The sequence below is a fragment of the Dermacentor variabilis genome, chromosome 7 (assembly GCF_050947875.1).
Source record: "Dermacentor variabilis isolate Ectoservices chromosome 7, ASM5094787v1, whole genome shotgun sequence".
Classification (NCBI taxonomy): Eukaryota; Metazoa; Arthropoda; class Arachnida; order Ixodida; family Ixodidae; genus Dermacentor; species Dermacentor variabilis.
Window position 1 is genome coordinate 78,485,108 of NC_134574.1, and position 18,969 is coordinate 78,504,076.

At 45.7% G+C, this 18,969-nt stretch overlaps 1 protein-coding gene across 1 annotated transcript in view; it reads right to left on the minus strand.

Moving 5' to 3' along the window:
• The window catches only part of LOC142588709 (endothelin-converting enzyme 1-like), a 45,718-nt gene extending 34,190 nt beyond the window's left edge, over positions 1 to 11,528 (minus strand). Inside the window, exon 1 of the mRNA XM_075700525.1 lies at positions 11,431 to 11,528. Within this exon, the coding sequence (XP_075556640.1) occupies positions 11,431 to 11,528 (98 nt within the window). The remainder of the gene's footprint in view (positions 1 to 11,430) is intronic.
• Positions 11,529 to 18,969: the final 7,441 nt, after the last annotated feature.

The following is an 18,969-nucleotide window of genomic DNA, read 5'->3' on the forward strand; positions in this document are numbered from 1 at the left end:
ACTGTAACAATATGTTCCATGTGGTCGTGGGCGATACAGACATCTGATTTTGACGAAGCAGCTTCTTGAGTCGTACGCCGTTTTATCTTGGGCCCATAGTTATTTTTTATATTCTTAAATGATATTTTGGAAAATCGTGTCAACCACGATTACGTTCTTTGCTGAGACTGCACAGTGTGCATGACAATATGTTGTAGTGATTACAGAAAAGCCGGATGACACGAACCGCGTTACAGTGTATATCAGGTGACGGAAATTACATTAAGTGCTACCAAATGTTATATTACTTTTTCAAAAAGCAGGCACAAGAATATGAAATATTACGCCCTTAGCAATGCCATTGGCAGAGAAGTGTACGAAATCAAGAACTCAGGGTTCGTGCTTTGTTAACCTCATTTTTCCCACTCCCATATGTAGTCATTAAAAAAGCTTGTTGCCTTCGCAACCTTGTCAAGCCTACAGCCCGTAAAACCCTATCAAATATAAGGCTAGATGTGCATGAGTCGCTAGGGCGGCTTTATTTCGCGCATAATGTTCTGAGGAACTCCCACCAAGAAGATATTATAGATTGACTATAAGAAAGTAACAACAAGATTTCCAAGCAAACAATATTCACTTTGAGCTTGATATCGCAGAAGCGAAGGATGTTTCTCGATTGAAAGCACGATAGAGAAGCCAGCAAAGAAGTCAGTTAAGCTCTCCTACTCTGTTTCATACGTCTTGAATAAATGTAAGAATAGCATGTACCTTGGACAGCAATGTTGTCTCAGGCCAGCGAAAAAAACGCATGCGCCCAAAATGTGAGAGATATCATGCTGGACTAAACATGCCACGATGTCTTTTTCCTCGCACAATATCCAAATATAATTTACTTCAAACTAATGCAGTAGTAGCCAGCATTGACTGCATTGTTGACACGATAACTGAGCTTTGACCAGACATATTTAGTTGTCTTGAGATTGGAACTGTCTAAAATTATGCTAGTAATTCACGCTTGAAATTTCACTTTCAATCTAATCCTTTCTTCACCAACATGTACTCTTATGTTGTCTAATCTACAGTTTTCTTTTGAGCTCGCGCTTGCACATTCAAGTAAGATTCTGCAGTGTGTCTACACCTCTGCTAGTCGACTAGAGATGTACCTCGGTACATTGCCTTGTTACTTGGCGCATCACTGTAACTGTAAGAAAATATGTAACAAAATTCCTTTGGAGAGGAGCTTCGGCGTTTTGGTCTTTGGCGAATTAGTTCACTTGGTAATCGTTGCGTTGCTTGTCGTGTTATATTCGAGAACTTTTTACCTGTTTTCAGGCGTAAAATGTGAGGTGCAAGGAGATGTTCTCTGTCTACAATGCGCATTAAGTGCACTTGCGACCACGTTCAAAGCAACGTCTAGGAGTCATATTCGAGGAGAGCCAAATTCGCAGTGGGAACGATTCCGGAATCAATTCACATTTTCAAACATCCAGAATAGAATGGGAGCCTGAGATTCCGGAATGGGGTTAGAATGGAATAGGCACATTGTATGCGGAGCGGATTTAAATCCGAAAAAATGCGCTTTCACTGTATACGCTCAGCTGTCTGCGACTACATTCACCGCACAAATACAAGAGGCAATATTTGGGAAGATACTTCCTATAAGCTAGCACGCAGCCCTGCTACAATCCTAAACGTCCCTGCCCAACTTTGGCTACATAATATGATCACCCAGGAAAAGGCCAATCACTTCGAACGCAATCTTCATAGCATAAACACCATTGAAGTATATTTTGCTGCTTCCACAAATTTCATATATTCCTCGCACCTAGATTACACAGAATCTGTGATCAATACGACTAAACGGCACGTCATGGCTCGATTGCTTCTGCATTTCCTGTTCATTTGCTTTAAGAGAAAACAAAAAGCAGTTTTCTCATTGTTTAAATTTGAAAGCCCTACACTGAAAATACGCTGTTGATCATTTCTCGTTCCCCAAGGTCAACTCCGCAATCATCACACACAGGCAAGTCCTTGGAGCCAGCTCCAAATTACTTCTGAGGTGAACGATTCCCCGCAAGGTTTCCTCAACCCGCAGAGGTTGAGGAACTAAATTATACATGTGAATTCCACATCGTTGCAGGTCGTCTAAGGGTTGACTCTGGTGTGCACATCATTGCCGCTCACAACGTGAAAAAAATTGCTAATATTTAACAATGCGCCTAGTATTTGTCGGCGCTGCTGAAGATGGTTAACTCTTGCTCAAGCATTTCATTTGGCATCTCGAGAATCATTTACAGGCGCTGGCAAAACTTTGCAAATAAACAAAGATGTCTATACGAAGTATAGGTTCACTGTGGCACTTTCGCTTGGTGCTGCGTTCGAGTTCATCTTTTGAGGCGTAGAATCAAGGTGCTTCATCGAAGCTGAAAGGGTCGCTGCTGCCGATTACCTTATCTCGATCGGTCTCAAGGGTATCGGTGACTAAATCGCTGAAATCGTTGCGCTGTGCGTGTAAAACTTCCAGTCTGCATAGCGAGCCACATCAGTCTTTCTTCAATACAAAAAGCCTTTCACCCGAGCCGGAGGTAGAAAAAATGCATGTTTTTGTGCTTAGCGGGCCTCCGAAAGGTACCCGCGCTTGTTGGTGGCGTTGCTCCACCACTACAAAGCAACTCGGAACTGCGACTCATGTTGTAATATATATTGCATGGCATCCCACAATTTATAGGCAGAAGATGTATAAGTGCTGTTAAGCTACCTGGTCAATGTGTCCTCGGAAAAAAAATAGTGAGTTCCGTTTGTGAGTCACGATGTATCCTTGTCTTTAAGGTTAGCTGATCCGTGTGATAAGGTCGGCTGTGTCTGATAACTGGCGCTTCTTCATGCTCGTAGTACGCAGTGTTCAAGGTAGAGTCGTGGCTTTGAAACACAGCGGACACCCGCCGACCGTAGAAGTTCTCAAACTCCGGGGAGACATGACAAGTAAACAGCCACCAATCGGACCAAGTTGTGTTTCTTCCAATAGGTTTCTGAAATTTAGGGAGGGTTTTTCGCAATGTCACTTGTATTAGTAAAATACATCACTTTTAAATAAATCGGACCATTTCTAATAAAATTTAGCTGTATGCACAGTGTTGGACAGCAAACTAGCGGTGCTGTGGCCAAGCCAAATGCTCCAAATCTGGAAAGAGCGCGGTTGGCGCAAGTTTCTTATCCATGTCGCTCTGCTTTGCGCGTCGTCTGCTACTTTCGTGAAACAATGAAATGATTAATTGCTGGTCTTTCGATCGCGATGACACGCATAATGGTACACAGCAAAATTCTTTAGAGACGAGGTTTCTTTTTTGGGGTTTTTTCCTTTCGGGCTTGTGCGCGGCGGCATCACGATGATTTAGGAGCTATGAGGTAGCGTTGCAGCGTACGCTGTGATGTTATAAAAATTTAGAATTTGCGCCTGAACCTAGGTCGACTGGTCCTGGGCGCATTTAGGTGGAGTCGAGAATACTGCAAAAGCAGTTCCTGAGTTGGAAGAAACATGATAGTCGATATAGGGGGGGGGGGGGCAGAGAGAGATAGGAAAGAGAAGAAAGGCAGGGAGGTCAACCAGGCAAGCGTCCGGTTTGCTACCCTGCACCGGGGGAAGGGAAAGGGGGAACAGAAAGAGGAAAGGTATACAGGACTCCGCTCTCTTGCAATGGAATTTATGTAGCAAGAACAGGTCACTGCGTTTATCAGAGAGCAAAGCAGCAAAAGCTATTAACAAAAATATTACTGGACATTTGCCTATAGAAGGTAGTTCCTGCATGTGTGAGCGAAGTTTTTTATGATATTCGCATCATCGGCAAAAGCAACAATGAATTGTCATATTTGTTGAGGCATACTACCGCAAAATCAAAACTTTCTGTCGGAAATGCGACTGTGGCCTCATGCAGCAGCAAACGTCACTTATTCGATTTTAGGTTAGAATAACAACGCATTTTATACATATGATTACTTTGTTGTCTTGTGTGCTCTCGGCGTGCAAACATTTTCGGCCCTTCGGCCCCTCTATTATAAAAGGTAAACTGCCCGCGCTCAACAAAATTAGTTGTCAGTGATGTTTTTTCCTATTCCACCATTTCATTTTTCACATTGGTTCACGACGTTTACGTCAGAACTAACTTGCGTTACGCAGGCAGATGCCAAAGGCCAACGAGCGCAGCGTGGAAACTGCTGAAGTCCTTTGCTAACTAAGCTTGACAACCGCGTGAATTGATCTAAAAGCCACTTTCAAATGCAAGATTTTGTCACTGCGGATACTGCTTATTGTTTCAACGGCACGGGGACATACTTCAGACATATTCTAGACATATTGTACATCACAAAATGAAACGCCAGCACTACGCCGAACGACAGTTTTGTCACACTTTGAACAAGTAGCACTGCTTCGGCTTTCATGATTGAAAATCTTACAGAAACGTTTTTTCAACACAAATGCACTGCAATGTGCATGCCCAGTGTTCTTCATTGCCATTCCGCAGTACAGCCAGAGCTAGTAGCATTGAACCTTACATTTCCACCATTTCATGTCCTTTTAGAATATATTAAAAGTATATTCAATCAGAATATCAAACCTAATTCTGCATGGGGAGGGTAAATACACGTAATCTACGGTACACCTCATTGAAGATGACTGTGCGATGAATTGAAGAAAAAATTATTGATGTAAAGTATTCATTATTCCACAATAATTCTTATAATAATAATAATATTTGGGGTTTTACGTGCCAAAACCACTTTCTGATTATGAGGCACGCCGTAGTGGAGGACTCCGGAAATTTTGACCACCTGGGGTTCTTTAACGTGCACCTAAATCTAAGCACAAGGGTGTTTTCGCATTTCGCCCCCATCGAAATGCGGCCGCCGTGGCCGGGATTCGATCCCGCGACCTCGTGCTCCCACAATAATTGTTGTCCAACGCTTTCTCGAGCCCTCTCGGTATTCTACCTCTAGCTAGGTGTCCATAATTGACAACGTTGATACGCTTCCTTGCTGTATGCACTCAAAAAGGTAGCTGCTTGGGTGGGATGGTGAAACATTCTTAAGGGAAAAAATTGTTTTTAATTTCCATATCTTATAGGAAGGAAGCAAGAAGGCGACAAGACAGAGTGCGCACTCAGCTAACGGGAAATATTCATATAGGAGGTCCCCAAGTTTCCCTTGAATGCCTCGTCAATACTGCACCGACTCGAGCAATGTAGAACACTCCTCTAAACACATCTCTATTTGAAGATTTCAACGAGATATAACCAACCTTGGAATAATAACATGTACACGGGATATTAACAGGGATACAACAGGGGAATTAACATATGCACGAAGTCTCTTTACGCCAATAAAGCATGATTCAAGAATTGTATATCGTTAATTTTGCAGTATTACTTTGAATGCGAGAACATATAATAAAGGTGAGAGTTCGTTTTCTTCTTTTTTTTCGCGCAGTAACCACAGCGCTTGCATGTCAGCGTGTCGCCGGGGATTTTAAAATACGTTGTTTTTTCGTATTTAGGCTGTTGCATCATTGTAAATATTTTTGGAACATGCGGAGTTCAGGTTCTGGCTATTTCGAAGTATACGATATTCTATCTGGCTATAAAAGACTACGGGGGCCCGAGAAGACGCTTTCAAAATTTATGACGTCACGGCTTGCTCGTGCGCAAACTTGCAAGAGAGCGCCGTCCTCCGCATTTCGTTTCGGAGTCTGTTCGTGCTGAGCAAGCCTCCTCTTACGGTAAGAGTATTTTTTTTTCCTGTAGGAGGGTAACGTACAAATAGTGGCAAACCTATTGTTTTGTTTATTGCCTCAATAGAAATCTAACATTTACATTTATTCAGAATCAGTCACCAGGCAGATCAGCCAGCAGTAACAGATGTCTAAGACGAGCTTTGATTATCAATTTTCAAGTCAAAGCAAATTGCCGACCGGAAGGCGACTTATAGCACAGATAGGACGAATGCCTACATTTGCCAACCTTTCGCATAAGACGGCTTGAATAAACATGACCGGGGTTGTTGGAGAAGTATGGGAGAGGCCTTTGCCCTGCAGTGGGCGTAACCAGGTTGATGATGATGATGGCTTGAATAAAAGACAATGCTGCGCAGAACTCGTTACAGAAAGGGGAATGAGAAATCGATGGAGACGCAACTTCGATCTCGCACCGGACATGCCACTGCATGTTTTTGGCCCCAGGTGGCTCGACACACTCCCAAGTTGGGGTTGCGGTGGTATTAGGGGGCCGAACGAATCGTTGTGTAACACGACGGCTCTTCGCTTCTTCAAAGCTTCGGCACTCTAAAATAATGTCGTGCATGGTCGAGCAGCCCTTGTATACGTAACTTAAATGAGCCATTGGCAACGCCTTTAGGAATAAGGCTGAGTTTGTCAGCTTCGGCCATGCCATCGACCCGCCGACAGAGTGCTAATTTGAAGTTTGAGAGGTTCGTTACTAGTTTGTTTCGGGACGAGAAAAGATGCGAAAGAAACACTAGGAGAGAAAATAAAAAAATATTGTAATTTTTCTTTCTCACAAATGATGGGCAAAGGAGACAAAAAGAAAAGGAGAATCAAGTTTCACACGCCAGGGGGACGCGACTCACACACCAGAAAAGAAGAGGGAGATAAGTGACAGTAGAATACCAGAGTTCGGCGCACCGAGAGTTCAAAAAACGTCCCACCGTTTGAGTCTTGAGAATAAATTTTCACTGAAAACGGCTCTGAATAAGAACGAGTTTAAATTTGAGTTGGATTTCTAAGTTACAGTTTTGAAACGCCAGAAACCTCAGTGAGATCGTCTTGGTAAGAGAGTAAACATGCTAAATTGTAAAATGGAGGTGAAGCCCTAGTTTCTCAATATTTAATAACCGTTACCATGCCACTTCGGAGCTAGTTGATCCGTACATCTTAACGGAAGAATTGCACGGCGTAGCAAAAGAATCGCCCATCGCGCAAGCCCATCGGCCAGCGCTGCTCTGATGAGTTCGAAGTGACTGCTTCGATAGCGGCCGCTTCAGCCGAACTTCGTGACTGCGAAACGCAAAAAGCAAGAGAAAATTACCACCACCGTATAGAAGACGTTGAAGTAACGAGGGTTAGTTGTTCGGCGAAAGGAGCGCATCTGAGCGGAGCTCCCGAGGCAGACGGCACTTTACATACGCGTGCACCCACGCCACCTATCGGAACGATCTACGCCTAGCGCCTACTAAAGCAGAAGCTACGCTCACGTAATTAGTTGAATATACCCATATTTTCCGATAGACCTCGTCAAGACAAATTGTTTGGTACTGGTTCCATTTGTATACGTCTATTCCTTGTCCAGTTACGAACCCCTCAAGATACGTACGAAATCAGAATTTGCTTCGTTTGTGGGTCAAGGTGGGCCATTAATTTGGCTTTCGGTGCCATCTGTGTACGTTTCAATTAGTAATTCCATGTATACAGCGTTTATGTATTATTCAATCGTAACTTTATTTATATACTACCCCCCAGGGTTTTACTTAGATACCTAATTCGGTACACAATTGTCCCCGTATCGGTATTCCTTGTTGTCGGAGTAATATATATACCGGAACGAATGTATGTATCATCAGCAGCAGCAGTACCAGCCTATTTTATGTTCACTGCAGGACGAAGACCTCTCCCTGCAATCTCCAATTACCCGTGTCCTGCACCAACCGATTCAAACTAGCACCCACAAATTTCCTAATTTGGTCGCACCACCTAGTTTTTTGCCGTCCTCTACTGCGCTTCCGTTCTCTTGGTATCCATTCTGTCACTCCAATGCTCCAAAGGTTAGCTAATCTGCGCATTACATGGCATGCCCAGCGCCATTTTTTTCACTTGACGTCGATCAGAAAATCGTCTATGCCCACTTGCTCTCTGATCCACATTGCTCTCAATGTCTCTTAAAGTTACACCTAGCATTCTTCGTTCCATCGCTCTATGCGCGGTCCTTAACTTGTTCTCAAGTTTCATTGATTGTCAGTCTCCAAGTCTCTGCCCCATACGTCAGCACCGGCGAAATGCACTGATTCTATATTCACGGTTATATTGCGCTTAGTTTTGCAGTGACGATATTAAGTGAAGAACAGGACGTAGACGTACGTAGCGCACCGTACGTCCACGCAAACTAAGCGCAATATAACTATGAACGTTCACGAACAAGCCCCCTTCATTGCTTTACTAACTGATTGTATACCTTTATTTTCAATGATTACGGCAAGCTTCCAATCAGGAGCTCACGATGTCTGCCGTACGCGATCCAACCCATTTTTATTCTTCTGTTAATTTCAGTCTCATGATGAGGGATCCGTGTGATTATTTGACCTAGGTAAACGTACTCCTTCACAGACTTTAGAGGCCGACTGGCGGTCCTGAACTCTTGTTCCCTTGCCCGGTTATTCATCATTATCTTCCACATATTAATATTCAACCTCACTCTTACACTCTCCCTGTAAAGGTTCTCAATCATTTGTTGTAACTCGTCTGCATTGTTGCCGAATAGAAGAATGTCATCGGCAAACGGAAGGTTCCTGAGGTATTCGCCGTCGATTCTCAGTCCTAAGCCTTTCTAGTTTAACAGCTTGAATACTTCTTCCAAGCACGCGGTGAATAGCATTGGAGAGATTGTGCCTCCTTGTCTGACCCCTTCCTTTAGAGGTGTCTTCGTACTTTTCTGCTTTACTGCTTCGTTATAGGACCTATGTTTGGGGGTAAGGGGGGGTAAGGGCTCAACTAATTTTAGTGGCAGCCATCTCGGCTCTGACATCACGCAGAGAGCCGCCATCTTAGATTTGGGAAATCGAAATTTGGGAAATGAATTCATTTCGTTCGATATCGCCATAATCTCCTGGTTCCACCTTTCTCCGCCATATTGGACCATTACGTCATCACTGGCATCCGGATTTGGCCGCCATCTTCGATATAAGATTCCAAAACTAGCGTTAATTATGTGGTCATAATCGCACGGTTTTACTTCTAGCCGCCATATTGGATTATGACGTCATCATTGGCATCCTAATTTGGCCACCATCTTAGATTACGACGTCACAGTCACGTGACGTCACCAATTGGGTTGCTATTGATTTACTATGGGGGCGACATCTTGTATTTATCGGTGACGCCATCAATTGGCGACCATCATGGATATATCAGTGACGTCACCAATCAATCAACAATTTTACATACTAATGACGTCACCAATCAATCACCAATTGGGTTGCTATATCGATTTACTATGGGGGGCCGCCATACTGAATTCCTCGGACTTTGAAAATTTCATCCCGAAGGGAAGTGGTAGGAGACCCCAAGAAACCGAGCAACGTGATGAGTAGGAGCTAACGCTCTTAAAACACTCGTCCACTTGGATTTCATCATGAGCAGCAGCAGCAGCCTGGCTACGCCGACTGCAGAGCAAAGGCCCCTCCCACACTTCTCCAACCGTACTGGTCATGTGCTAATTGCGGCCATGTTGTCCGTGCAAACTTCTTTATCTCATCCGCCCACAGAACTTTCTGGCGCCCCCTGCTACGCTTCCCTACTCTTGGAATCCATTCCGTAACTCCTAATGAGCATATTCCCTCCTCATTACATCACCTGCCCATGCCCCATTTGTTTTTCTTGATTTCAACTGAGATGTCATTAGCTCGCGTTTGTTTCCTCACCGAATCTGCTCTCTTCTTATCCCCTAAAAGTTACACCCATCATTCTTCTTTCCACTGCTCGTTGCGTCGTCCTCAATTTAAGCAGAGCCCTTTTCGTAAGCCTCCAGGTTACGATAGGTAGTGAGGCACTGGAAGTGGTAGGGGAATACATCTACTTAGGGCAGGTAATGAGCGCGTATCCGGATCACGAGACTGAAATTATCAGAAGAATAAAAATGGGTTGGGGTGCATTTGGCAGGCATTCTCTGATCATGAACAGCAGGTTTTCATTATCCCTCAAGAGAAAAGTGTATAACAGCTGCGTCTTACCAGTACTCACCTACGGGACAGACACCTGGAGGCTTGCGAAAAGGGTTCTACTTAAATTGAGGACGACGCAACGAGCTATGGAAAGAAGAGTGATGAGTGTAACGTTAAGGGATAAGAAGAGAGCAGATTGGGTGAGGGAACAAGAGCAAGTTAAGGACATCTCAGGTGAAATCAAGAAAAAGAAATGGGCATGGGCAGGGCATCTAATGAGGAATGAAGATAACGGGTACGGACTGCATTCCACATAAGATAACGGATAAGAACTGGATTCCAAGAGAGCGGAAGCGTAGCAGGGGGCGGCAGAAAGTTAGGTGCACGGATGAGATCAAGAAGTTTGCAGAGACAACATGGCCACAATTAGCACATGACTGGGGTAGTTGGAGAAGTATGGGAGAGGCCATTGCCCTGCAGTGGACGTAGCCAGGCTGATGATGAGGATATTACGGAGTATAGATATGTGTTTGCAAGTAATGGCATGTCTGCAGCTATTAACCTTGATATGCAATCAAACGTGTTTACGCAACCTGTTAGATTGCGACAGGGTCCACTTTGTACTTTCCACCCAATAGCAGCATCATACGAAACCCAATATAAAGTAATGAGCCCTTTCGAAAACGAAACACTAACTTATACGCTCTTTCTTTAAATACGAAGCTTCTAGCAAATTACAAGCACAGCCACACCCAGCCTTAGAGGGTCTTCATCGTGCTCCCCCACATCTGCCATGTTACTTAGCATATTATAGGATTCATTCTCGAAGCGCGAGCGGTGTGTTAAGTTACTGGAGTCCATTCTTGCTTGATTACTTATATAATTAAGGCGAAATGTAAAAGAAAACAAGTTTCGCAATTTACTTGAACACTGCTTTGCGCAGACCACTTCGACGTCACGTGTGGGAATATTTCATATTGCGTCAATGTCATCGAATGCAAACGACATTCGTATATTACGGAATTAACGAACTGCGTTAGATGCGCCGTGTCTGACTACGCAGAAATTTTAAGAAATGGGTGGACCTCATGCATTTGTGGCATTCGGCTGTACGGGAAGCTTAGCCTGACGTTTAATGAAGTGTATCTACTTCAATTCTCTTTCCTTGAGTGCTACGTAACTTGACGCTTCTTGTTCCACGTACGCACAGCGTCCCATTTCATTCACTAAACATTTTTATCCCCTCTCGGATGTTTCTGCTGCCAGTACCACATGCCCCGTTGGAAATATCCAATGGACCAAGTTGTGTCTACCCAGACACGCACCCAACCGCGCATTCCCCGTCACGCATATGCAGTGGCCGAAGTTGAACATTCGAGCACATCACCAGCGTTCCAAGTTGTTCCTTGACAGGCAAGGAAGAAGTGGCCAGCACCTTCAAAGCCAGCGAAAGAGGGGAAAAAATCAGTTTAGCACTTTTCCGTACTACGGCAGAGTCTATCGCTCGCTCACATGTGTTCCTTGCAGTCCTTCGTCGTACAGTACTTCACGGACTCCTGCTTTGGCTTGGGGTACAGAAGGAACACAAAGGCCAGGATGGTCATGGCCATTATCGCGGTCAACACTACCTTGGCCTCAAGGGAGACCTTCAAATGCGCCTGGACAGAAGTTCCGGAAGTGCGATCCTGGGGTAAAAAAAGAAGATTCGCAACGTGCGAACGAGAGGGTTTGAGTGCTTTAAGGCGTGAAATTAGCAAACGTGGCCGTATATAGGATAGAGTAGATTATAAAATGTTGCGCCCATTTCAAGCAAACACGCGACACATTATGCACCAATTTGAACAGAGTATAAACTGCATGAAAATCTCGTGATACCAATGTCTTCGAGAAAGAAACTCACGTGACGGCACGAGTTGGAAGCATTGAGGGCTATTTTCGCTCTCAATATCTAGCCCGCTGAATCACTTGGGGGTCAGGAGGTCCTGCTTACTCCTTGATATTTCAGTGTAGGTAATGTCTTATAGCGTTCTCGCTTAAGGTAAAGTGCCTAGATTGCCTGTTCTTCTTTAAGTAGCGACATCTGCCTCCGTCGGCCGCCATATTCTTCCTAACGTCCTGAAGCGGCGTAACCGCGTAGATAGCATCCGACCGTGACTCTTGTGACTCTTGCACCGCATCGGTCAAATGTAAATTTCATGCAGGATGCGAGACACTCCAACACGAACCTAAAAAGCGGCTTAGCGGCACTGTTCAGGCCGAACGCTAAATTTGTCGCCGTAATTTTGAACCGTATTTACCTATCGTGATCCATCCTCAACTCATCTTTGCGGTGATGCTTGCCGCGCTAAGCTGCGGTCGCGCAATACGACGCCTGCCGCGTCTCTGCGGTCGCGCCGACCGCGGAAAATCCTTCGCACAACGAAAATACAGAAAAGATAAACGCGCACTGAAACACTGCATGCCCACTATAGTGCGTCTTCAGCCTGCCCTGAAGTTTGCTCGTAGCAGCATGCAAGTGAATGCGAGGGGAACAGCGTTAGGAAGAACATGGCTGCCGGATTGAGCGCTGCCACATGAGATTCGTCAGTGGTGCTTAAAAGCTTGTCGCTACTTTAAGAAAACAAGGAAAAATGTCTCGCGGCTTTAAGCTACTACGGTCCTGCGATACTGGAGTGCTAACTTGCTTTTTTACACTTGCGTCGGGCGCGCATTAGGGCGCCGAGTAAGGAACGGCCGCCGGCGCTCCCGACGCCGTAATGTTAAACACCAGACAGTTTTAGTTGGGCATCCGCAACAGCTCTGCGTACGCAGCAAACCAGCGGAGTCGACTGTGCGCATGCGAACGCAGGAGCACGCACGGTCTCTTGCGTGCGCCCGCAGCTTTTCGAAAGCTACGTAGCATCCGCTGCGGGCTCTGCGGGACGTTGTCATGCGTTCTCGCTTGTCTACGAGAGCGCGGTTTTCTATATCTCGCGTGTCCATGAGAACGCAGTCATAGAGAAAGGGATTGAACAAGAGCGGACACTCGGCGAAAATTCGAAACAGGAAACATGTCACGCTATAGTATTAACATCGACGAATTGGGGCCGCGAGCATCGAAAAAAAGAAGAATGTGAAATGAGATTAACAGAAATTGTTTTATTTATTTTATTCTTTCCCGGAAAAATTAAAAATATCTGGGTATAAATTAAATTAAACTTTGCGGCTTACTTCCGTTGCCTAGCGACAGGCAAACCGGCGAATGACGAGCCAGATATTTGCGTCGTTCGTCGGACACACCGCCGAAGCGAGAGAGACTGGCCGCGCATCTGAGCGTTGGACTGTTCGGGCACCCGTCTGCCTGTTTTTCTATTTTGGGATTTAGCCTGGTTTGGTGGCCTTCCGGCGAATTATTGCGTTCATTCGGTACTTCGACATGGCAGCACTGCACTATTGGACTACGGCAAGGTGAGAAACTTTGTTCGACAGTCTGCGACGCACTTCAAGCAATTAGGCTTACTGCCCGGCACCTAGGCTAGACTTGTGACGCAGTTAACGAAAAACAGCGTGGCCGTCATGGGGCAGTTAATTTGAATTAAAGAATCGTACTGGGAGATGCTTGCGACGCTTCCTATAAGCCCCAATATTATATTAACCAATTTCAGTAGTTTTTGGGCACGCTAGTCGCACAGGGTGCTGTGACGCAGTTTCGCGTGTACTGAATTTTCCTGCGACAAGTTTTGGCGCTTTCTCTGACTGCCAACTTTATTGAAACTAATTTCATTACTTCCTGGGCTACCTTTCGAGCGCTGTGGGCGCGCCTGGCGCTGTGACTCGGTTAGCGAAAATCAGCTCGGCCGTGGTGCGCAGTTTCGCGCTTTAATTCACTGACAAGTTCATGGCGCTTTTCTTTCTCTGACGCCCAACATTGTTGAAAATAATTTTCGATACTTTTATGTTATGAGGCCCGCTCACCGCGCCTGTTGTGATGCAGCGAAAAGCAGCTCGGCCGTGGTGACAGTTTGGGCGCGTACTGAATCTTACTGCGACAAGTTTGCGACAAGCAATCGTCGAGTGATAACACGGGAGTGCGTTGCTCGCGCTTGCAGAACGCACAAGAGATAAGCCAAGGAGCTCAAACGCCAGGAACTAGTAACTCGAAAATTCTGTCTTCTGAACGGCACCCACGCATTTTGTCTTGAGTGCGAGTAGAAGGAATTCTGCGAGCGTCCAGCATGCTCTGGTTGAGAGCCTGTGTTGTGGCCACCTCTGTGTACTCGTAGCGTACTATCGCGTCGGTTGTAGCCAAGTTCGCGAAACGCGCCGTTGCCCGCGCATTCGTGCTATTAAAGTGCAGGAAATTAGTATTGGGAAGAGGGGAATGCTTGGAATTAGAATGTGTTTGTGGTATGTACGGTATTGCTTGGGATAAGTCGAGTATTTTCTACGCCGTGTGTGTAAATACGAACTGCTTTTGTTCGTAATGCCGCCCACTGACCACTTTCGCACGCTTCGCCTCTGCAGGCATTATTCTTACATGTTAATACCAAAATAACGCTTGTAATTTTTTCAGCTCACGTCGTCTGGTGGAGCTTCCTGCGGAAACTAGTGCTGCTTACCTGGTGCCACAACGCTGGATGAATGCACAAAAAGCCCGCGGCGAGCATTTACAAAGAATAAAATAAACGTTAATTTTGCCTCATTTCACAAGGTGTCTTGCTTCTTTATGAAATTGCACGTGGCACATAGTAAATGGGGCCTTGTGAAGATCGTTCGCAATCAATTTAATATGATTTGCAAATAAATATTTAATAAATAAAGAATATATATATAAATAAATATTTGCTGCAAAAGCAAAAAAGAAAAGTACGGAGCCGGTGTGACGCGCACTAGCTAGTATTCAAAACGCGCGGGCACAAAACCGAAAGTGTGCTTCAGGTTTTAACATCCACGGCTTGCTGCAGTCAAATCGGCCGCTGGGCTCTATGGGAGTGTCCGCTCTTCCTTTCTCTATGGCGCAGTTTTCGATATGGCTCCGGCCGAAGTATGTCGCGCGAGTTCTTGCGGCGGCACTACTAACCGGGTTAAATTTGGTCCTGCAGTTGACTTGGAGATGTTGTCGTATGTGCGAAACGCCAACCCTTTGCGCGACCAGAGGGAGTGGACACATATAACAGAGTAAACGCAGGAGTTAACAAACCAGTCATTCACCATTGTTACAATGCGCGAGCACACCTACCTGCTGCTCGGACGGTTCGTCGCAAAATACCGTGTAGCCCTCCGCAGGCGAGTGTCGGCTAACTGCGCGAAATATGTTCTCTAATATAGTTAATGCGCATTCTTTGGTGTCTGTTTTTAGGTCGGGGACGGAGGAGGACTACGGTCAGCGCCAGGGCCTCTTGCGACATATACTCGACCTAGCTCGGGAAAGAGGAGCGAAGATTCAGGCTCCACGAAGGACCAGCGCGTCGAGCGCCCGTCAAGCAGCAAGAGCCCACCTTCGTAACGGCGCAACTACTGCGGCAGCACGGAATTCGGCGGCGCTTGCTGGGGATGCCGCGGCCGAGATGCATGTTGCGAGGAACACTGCTGCCGGCGGCTGCGAGTGCATTCGGCAATGTGCCTGTCGACAACTTGCCCAGCTGTTGCGCTGCACCATAGTAAATTTTCCTCGCGACTTTTCATTACGCTGCTGTGCTCGGCGTGCTACGCAAATCCCACGGTATCAATTCCTTTGGCACAGTTTTCTTTCTCGTGTCACTGTATGTGCAGATGCCGATGCGGAAGACGCCGCCACGAAGCTTTTTCAAGAAATTCTGAATAACAAAGACGCCAGAAGCGACGATACCGAGGACATCACCGCAACCCAGGGTATGGACGAACAGTCTCCCGTAATCGGTGAGCAGACTTCGACACCCTTCGCTGGCCCCGGCAGAACTGCTTCGTCCAACCACACAGGAGACACAGGAACTGAGACTCGCCAGCTTCAGGCGACCCCTTCCACGTCCCACCCTGCTGCACGAAATGCGCCACGTGGTATGTGCGTTTCAATAACTGCATGTGCCCCATGATGTAATGAAGTACTGTCTCTTTAATTTGCATCGAAAATGAAAATGAAGTTTACGCTTCTTTTCTCAAGTTCAAGGTACTTAACACTCCTTTGTGTGCCTCCCAGCGGTGGTACTGCATTTCAGTTTTCTGTGAAAGTTTCTTTTTCCTTCTTTTTTTACGCCATAGCCAATAAAGCGCAGTGAGAAGGATGCATATTATAAATTCCTTGAAAAAATAATGCGGCACGACTTGCTCATTAAAGGAAAGGACTCTGCCCTCGAGTCGAGGCGTCTAGCACTCGAAGAGGAGAGGCTGGCCTGGGAAAAGGATCGGACCTTTAATCAAGGTCGCCGAGTCGACTTCCTTGAAGACGCAAGGCGCCAGCTTGCCGAACAGTGTGCTGAGGAGCTGAGGTTGCGAGCCAAGGAAGGAAAGCAGGAGGAAAGAGCTGAAGATCGTGCACTTGCCGCAGCACAGCAACAGCCACTCACCAACATCATCGAAAAGGTGGTGTCCATAACAAAGTAGAAGAAATGCATTTATTTCCTCGTCGTTGGAGAATTATTTCACAATTGACACAAACCTAGTGACATCCGAGAAAGAGAGACTCAAGCGTTTCCTTACATGAATGGCCATTCAGCACTTTGTAACGGTACATTGTGAAGCACATGGAAGCAGCATAGCAGTTTTGGCCAGCTGCTGCTCACACAAGGTATACTTAGAACTCAGGCAGTGGCCCACAGGTGGATACACACTGTTATGGCCTTAGCGTTATTTTGCTAGCAAGCACTCAAGGTGGTATTGTGGTCGTGTAGTTACAACCTGCATGCATAAATGTGCCCATTTGTGCAATTAATAAACGAAGCAAAGTATACAAAGCGTCGTTTTTTTAGCCAATGATAACTTCAGGGCTGACGCAAGTCTACAAGAGCACATTAAAAGTAAACTTTGATCACCTACTTACATTAGGAAAAATCCCAAAATATGCTACATCCTGGGTTAAGACAGCTGTGCGCACGATACCAATTGGCGTCTAAATAAATAATGTGCATGTACCATAAATTATGTGCAGCGTGGTTTCAAGTAGTGTTGCAGAGAAGGCGGCTGCGACGCAAAATATTCCGACACCTGGTTGCCATACAAACATGTGTGGCAGTTAACGAGAATTCTGGCAGCGTTGTACATTTCTGCTAATTGCTGCCTTAAAAGCTTCTGATTTTTCTTAAAGTCCAGAAATACAAATTCTGCGACTATTTAGCCGAAGCCCCACTCAACGGCTTGGCGAACGGAGCTCATCCCATGGTTGAATGCTTGCTGCGCTGGTGTGAGTACGATTTCACCGAATGGTTTTATTGCGAGTGGCAGCTGCGTATACACTGGCTCACCGTGCATGACGAAATCCTCGTCTTTAAGCAGCCGCTCCAGCTTCGAGTATATGGCACTGCTTTCAAGAATTCCTGCACCAAAACGAAAAAGAAAGGAAAGGCTCAAAAATTTAGGCAAAACCCAAAGTATGTCGAACGGCTTTATGGGTGAACGATTGCCTGAAAAGCAGATTAATTTAAAGATTTTCACCTCGTGTAATGCTCATGCAAGAAGTGAGAATGTGACAGAAAACCATGAGGTACCGCTAATGATTAGGGAGATAAAAAGTAAAGCGTGTGATTTGTTGGACGAAAAGAAGAGGCACAATCCACTGCCATGAGTCCAGTAGTAATGTTGTAGGGGTGACGTTGCTCTTGCAATGCAGATGTAAACACCACATTACCTTTTTTTTCGTGCTAAGAGCATAAAGCTTACTCGCCTGCATCGTGTCGCCTTCCGGGGTAAGGCCCGTCTAGTTGGCAATTCATGCCATTCGAGCCCATAAGAGACTGGTATTTCACACAGTGGAATCTCTTGTGACCCGATTAGTAGGTTTCCTGGTTTTGTTGCGGTCGGCAAATCGGTCGAGCCGTTCCGTCGACGAACCCCCAACTTTTGTGAATAGGTGCTCCTTTTCTTTTCACAGCCTGCACCGGAAAACAATGAAAAGGGATTGTCACTTCAAGTTATCTTATCTGCTTACGCAAACAAGCTATAGTGTTCCAACAAGTGCCCTGACAAAACGTGTGTCAATGTGGTGCAAAACTTTCTTTCAAGGATATTCAAGGGCATGATACTAGCAGCATTTTCAATAACCAACAACAAACGACCTGGTGCTTTCGGTATAGTGATTGTTTTTCTTTAATCATAAAAGAAGACGCCTTTTCTTAGAATAGTAAATTGGACAAGCTAATATTAGTTCAGGTTTAATAGGTAGCGCTAAACTGACGAGGGTCGAAAGAGAAACACAACACGACGAACCAAGCGCTGAGAGTCTACCACAGTGTTTTTTAAGGATCAGTTTTTTAGGTGAACATTACAATCAACTTGCTTACATGAAATGCGAGTGAAACTGGGCCTTATGACTCGACGTCAAATTAGCAGCGTGCTAAGCTGGGGAGCAATAGTGCGCGAATAGAAAACGAAAAAGCGGACTTACATCTGCAAGTGCTCCGAGGCCGCGGCGAGATAACAAACTGTGGTTGTTGCAGTCATCGAGAAGATGGCCAAAATTGGAGGTAATGTGCCGAAACATTTTTGTCGCCACAGAAGAAATCCCGGAGGGGTGCAGGCGAAAAAAGCTTCCTCTATATCACACCATCTGTTCGCGTCCGCGAGCCGCCGAAGAGCAAGACACAATGCGGTGCGCCCCGGAACAGTGACGTTCTGCACGCTGACCACTGCTTCCGGCGCAAAAAGAGAACTTGCCAGTTCCCCGAAATCTTCTTTCTCTAAACGAAACTGCACCTTTAAAAGCGTAGCATCAATCCGCTCAACGTCGAAGAGTCGGTATCGTGAACGGTACCGCAACCGTTCTGGCTCCCTTCTGCGCCTCAGTTCGTACTCGATGTCGTCCAAGTAATCGTCGCCTTTGAAAAGCTGTCGTTCCTCGCTGCTTAAAATAAGGTCGTCTATTTCTCCCCACGACAAAACCGA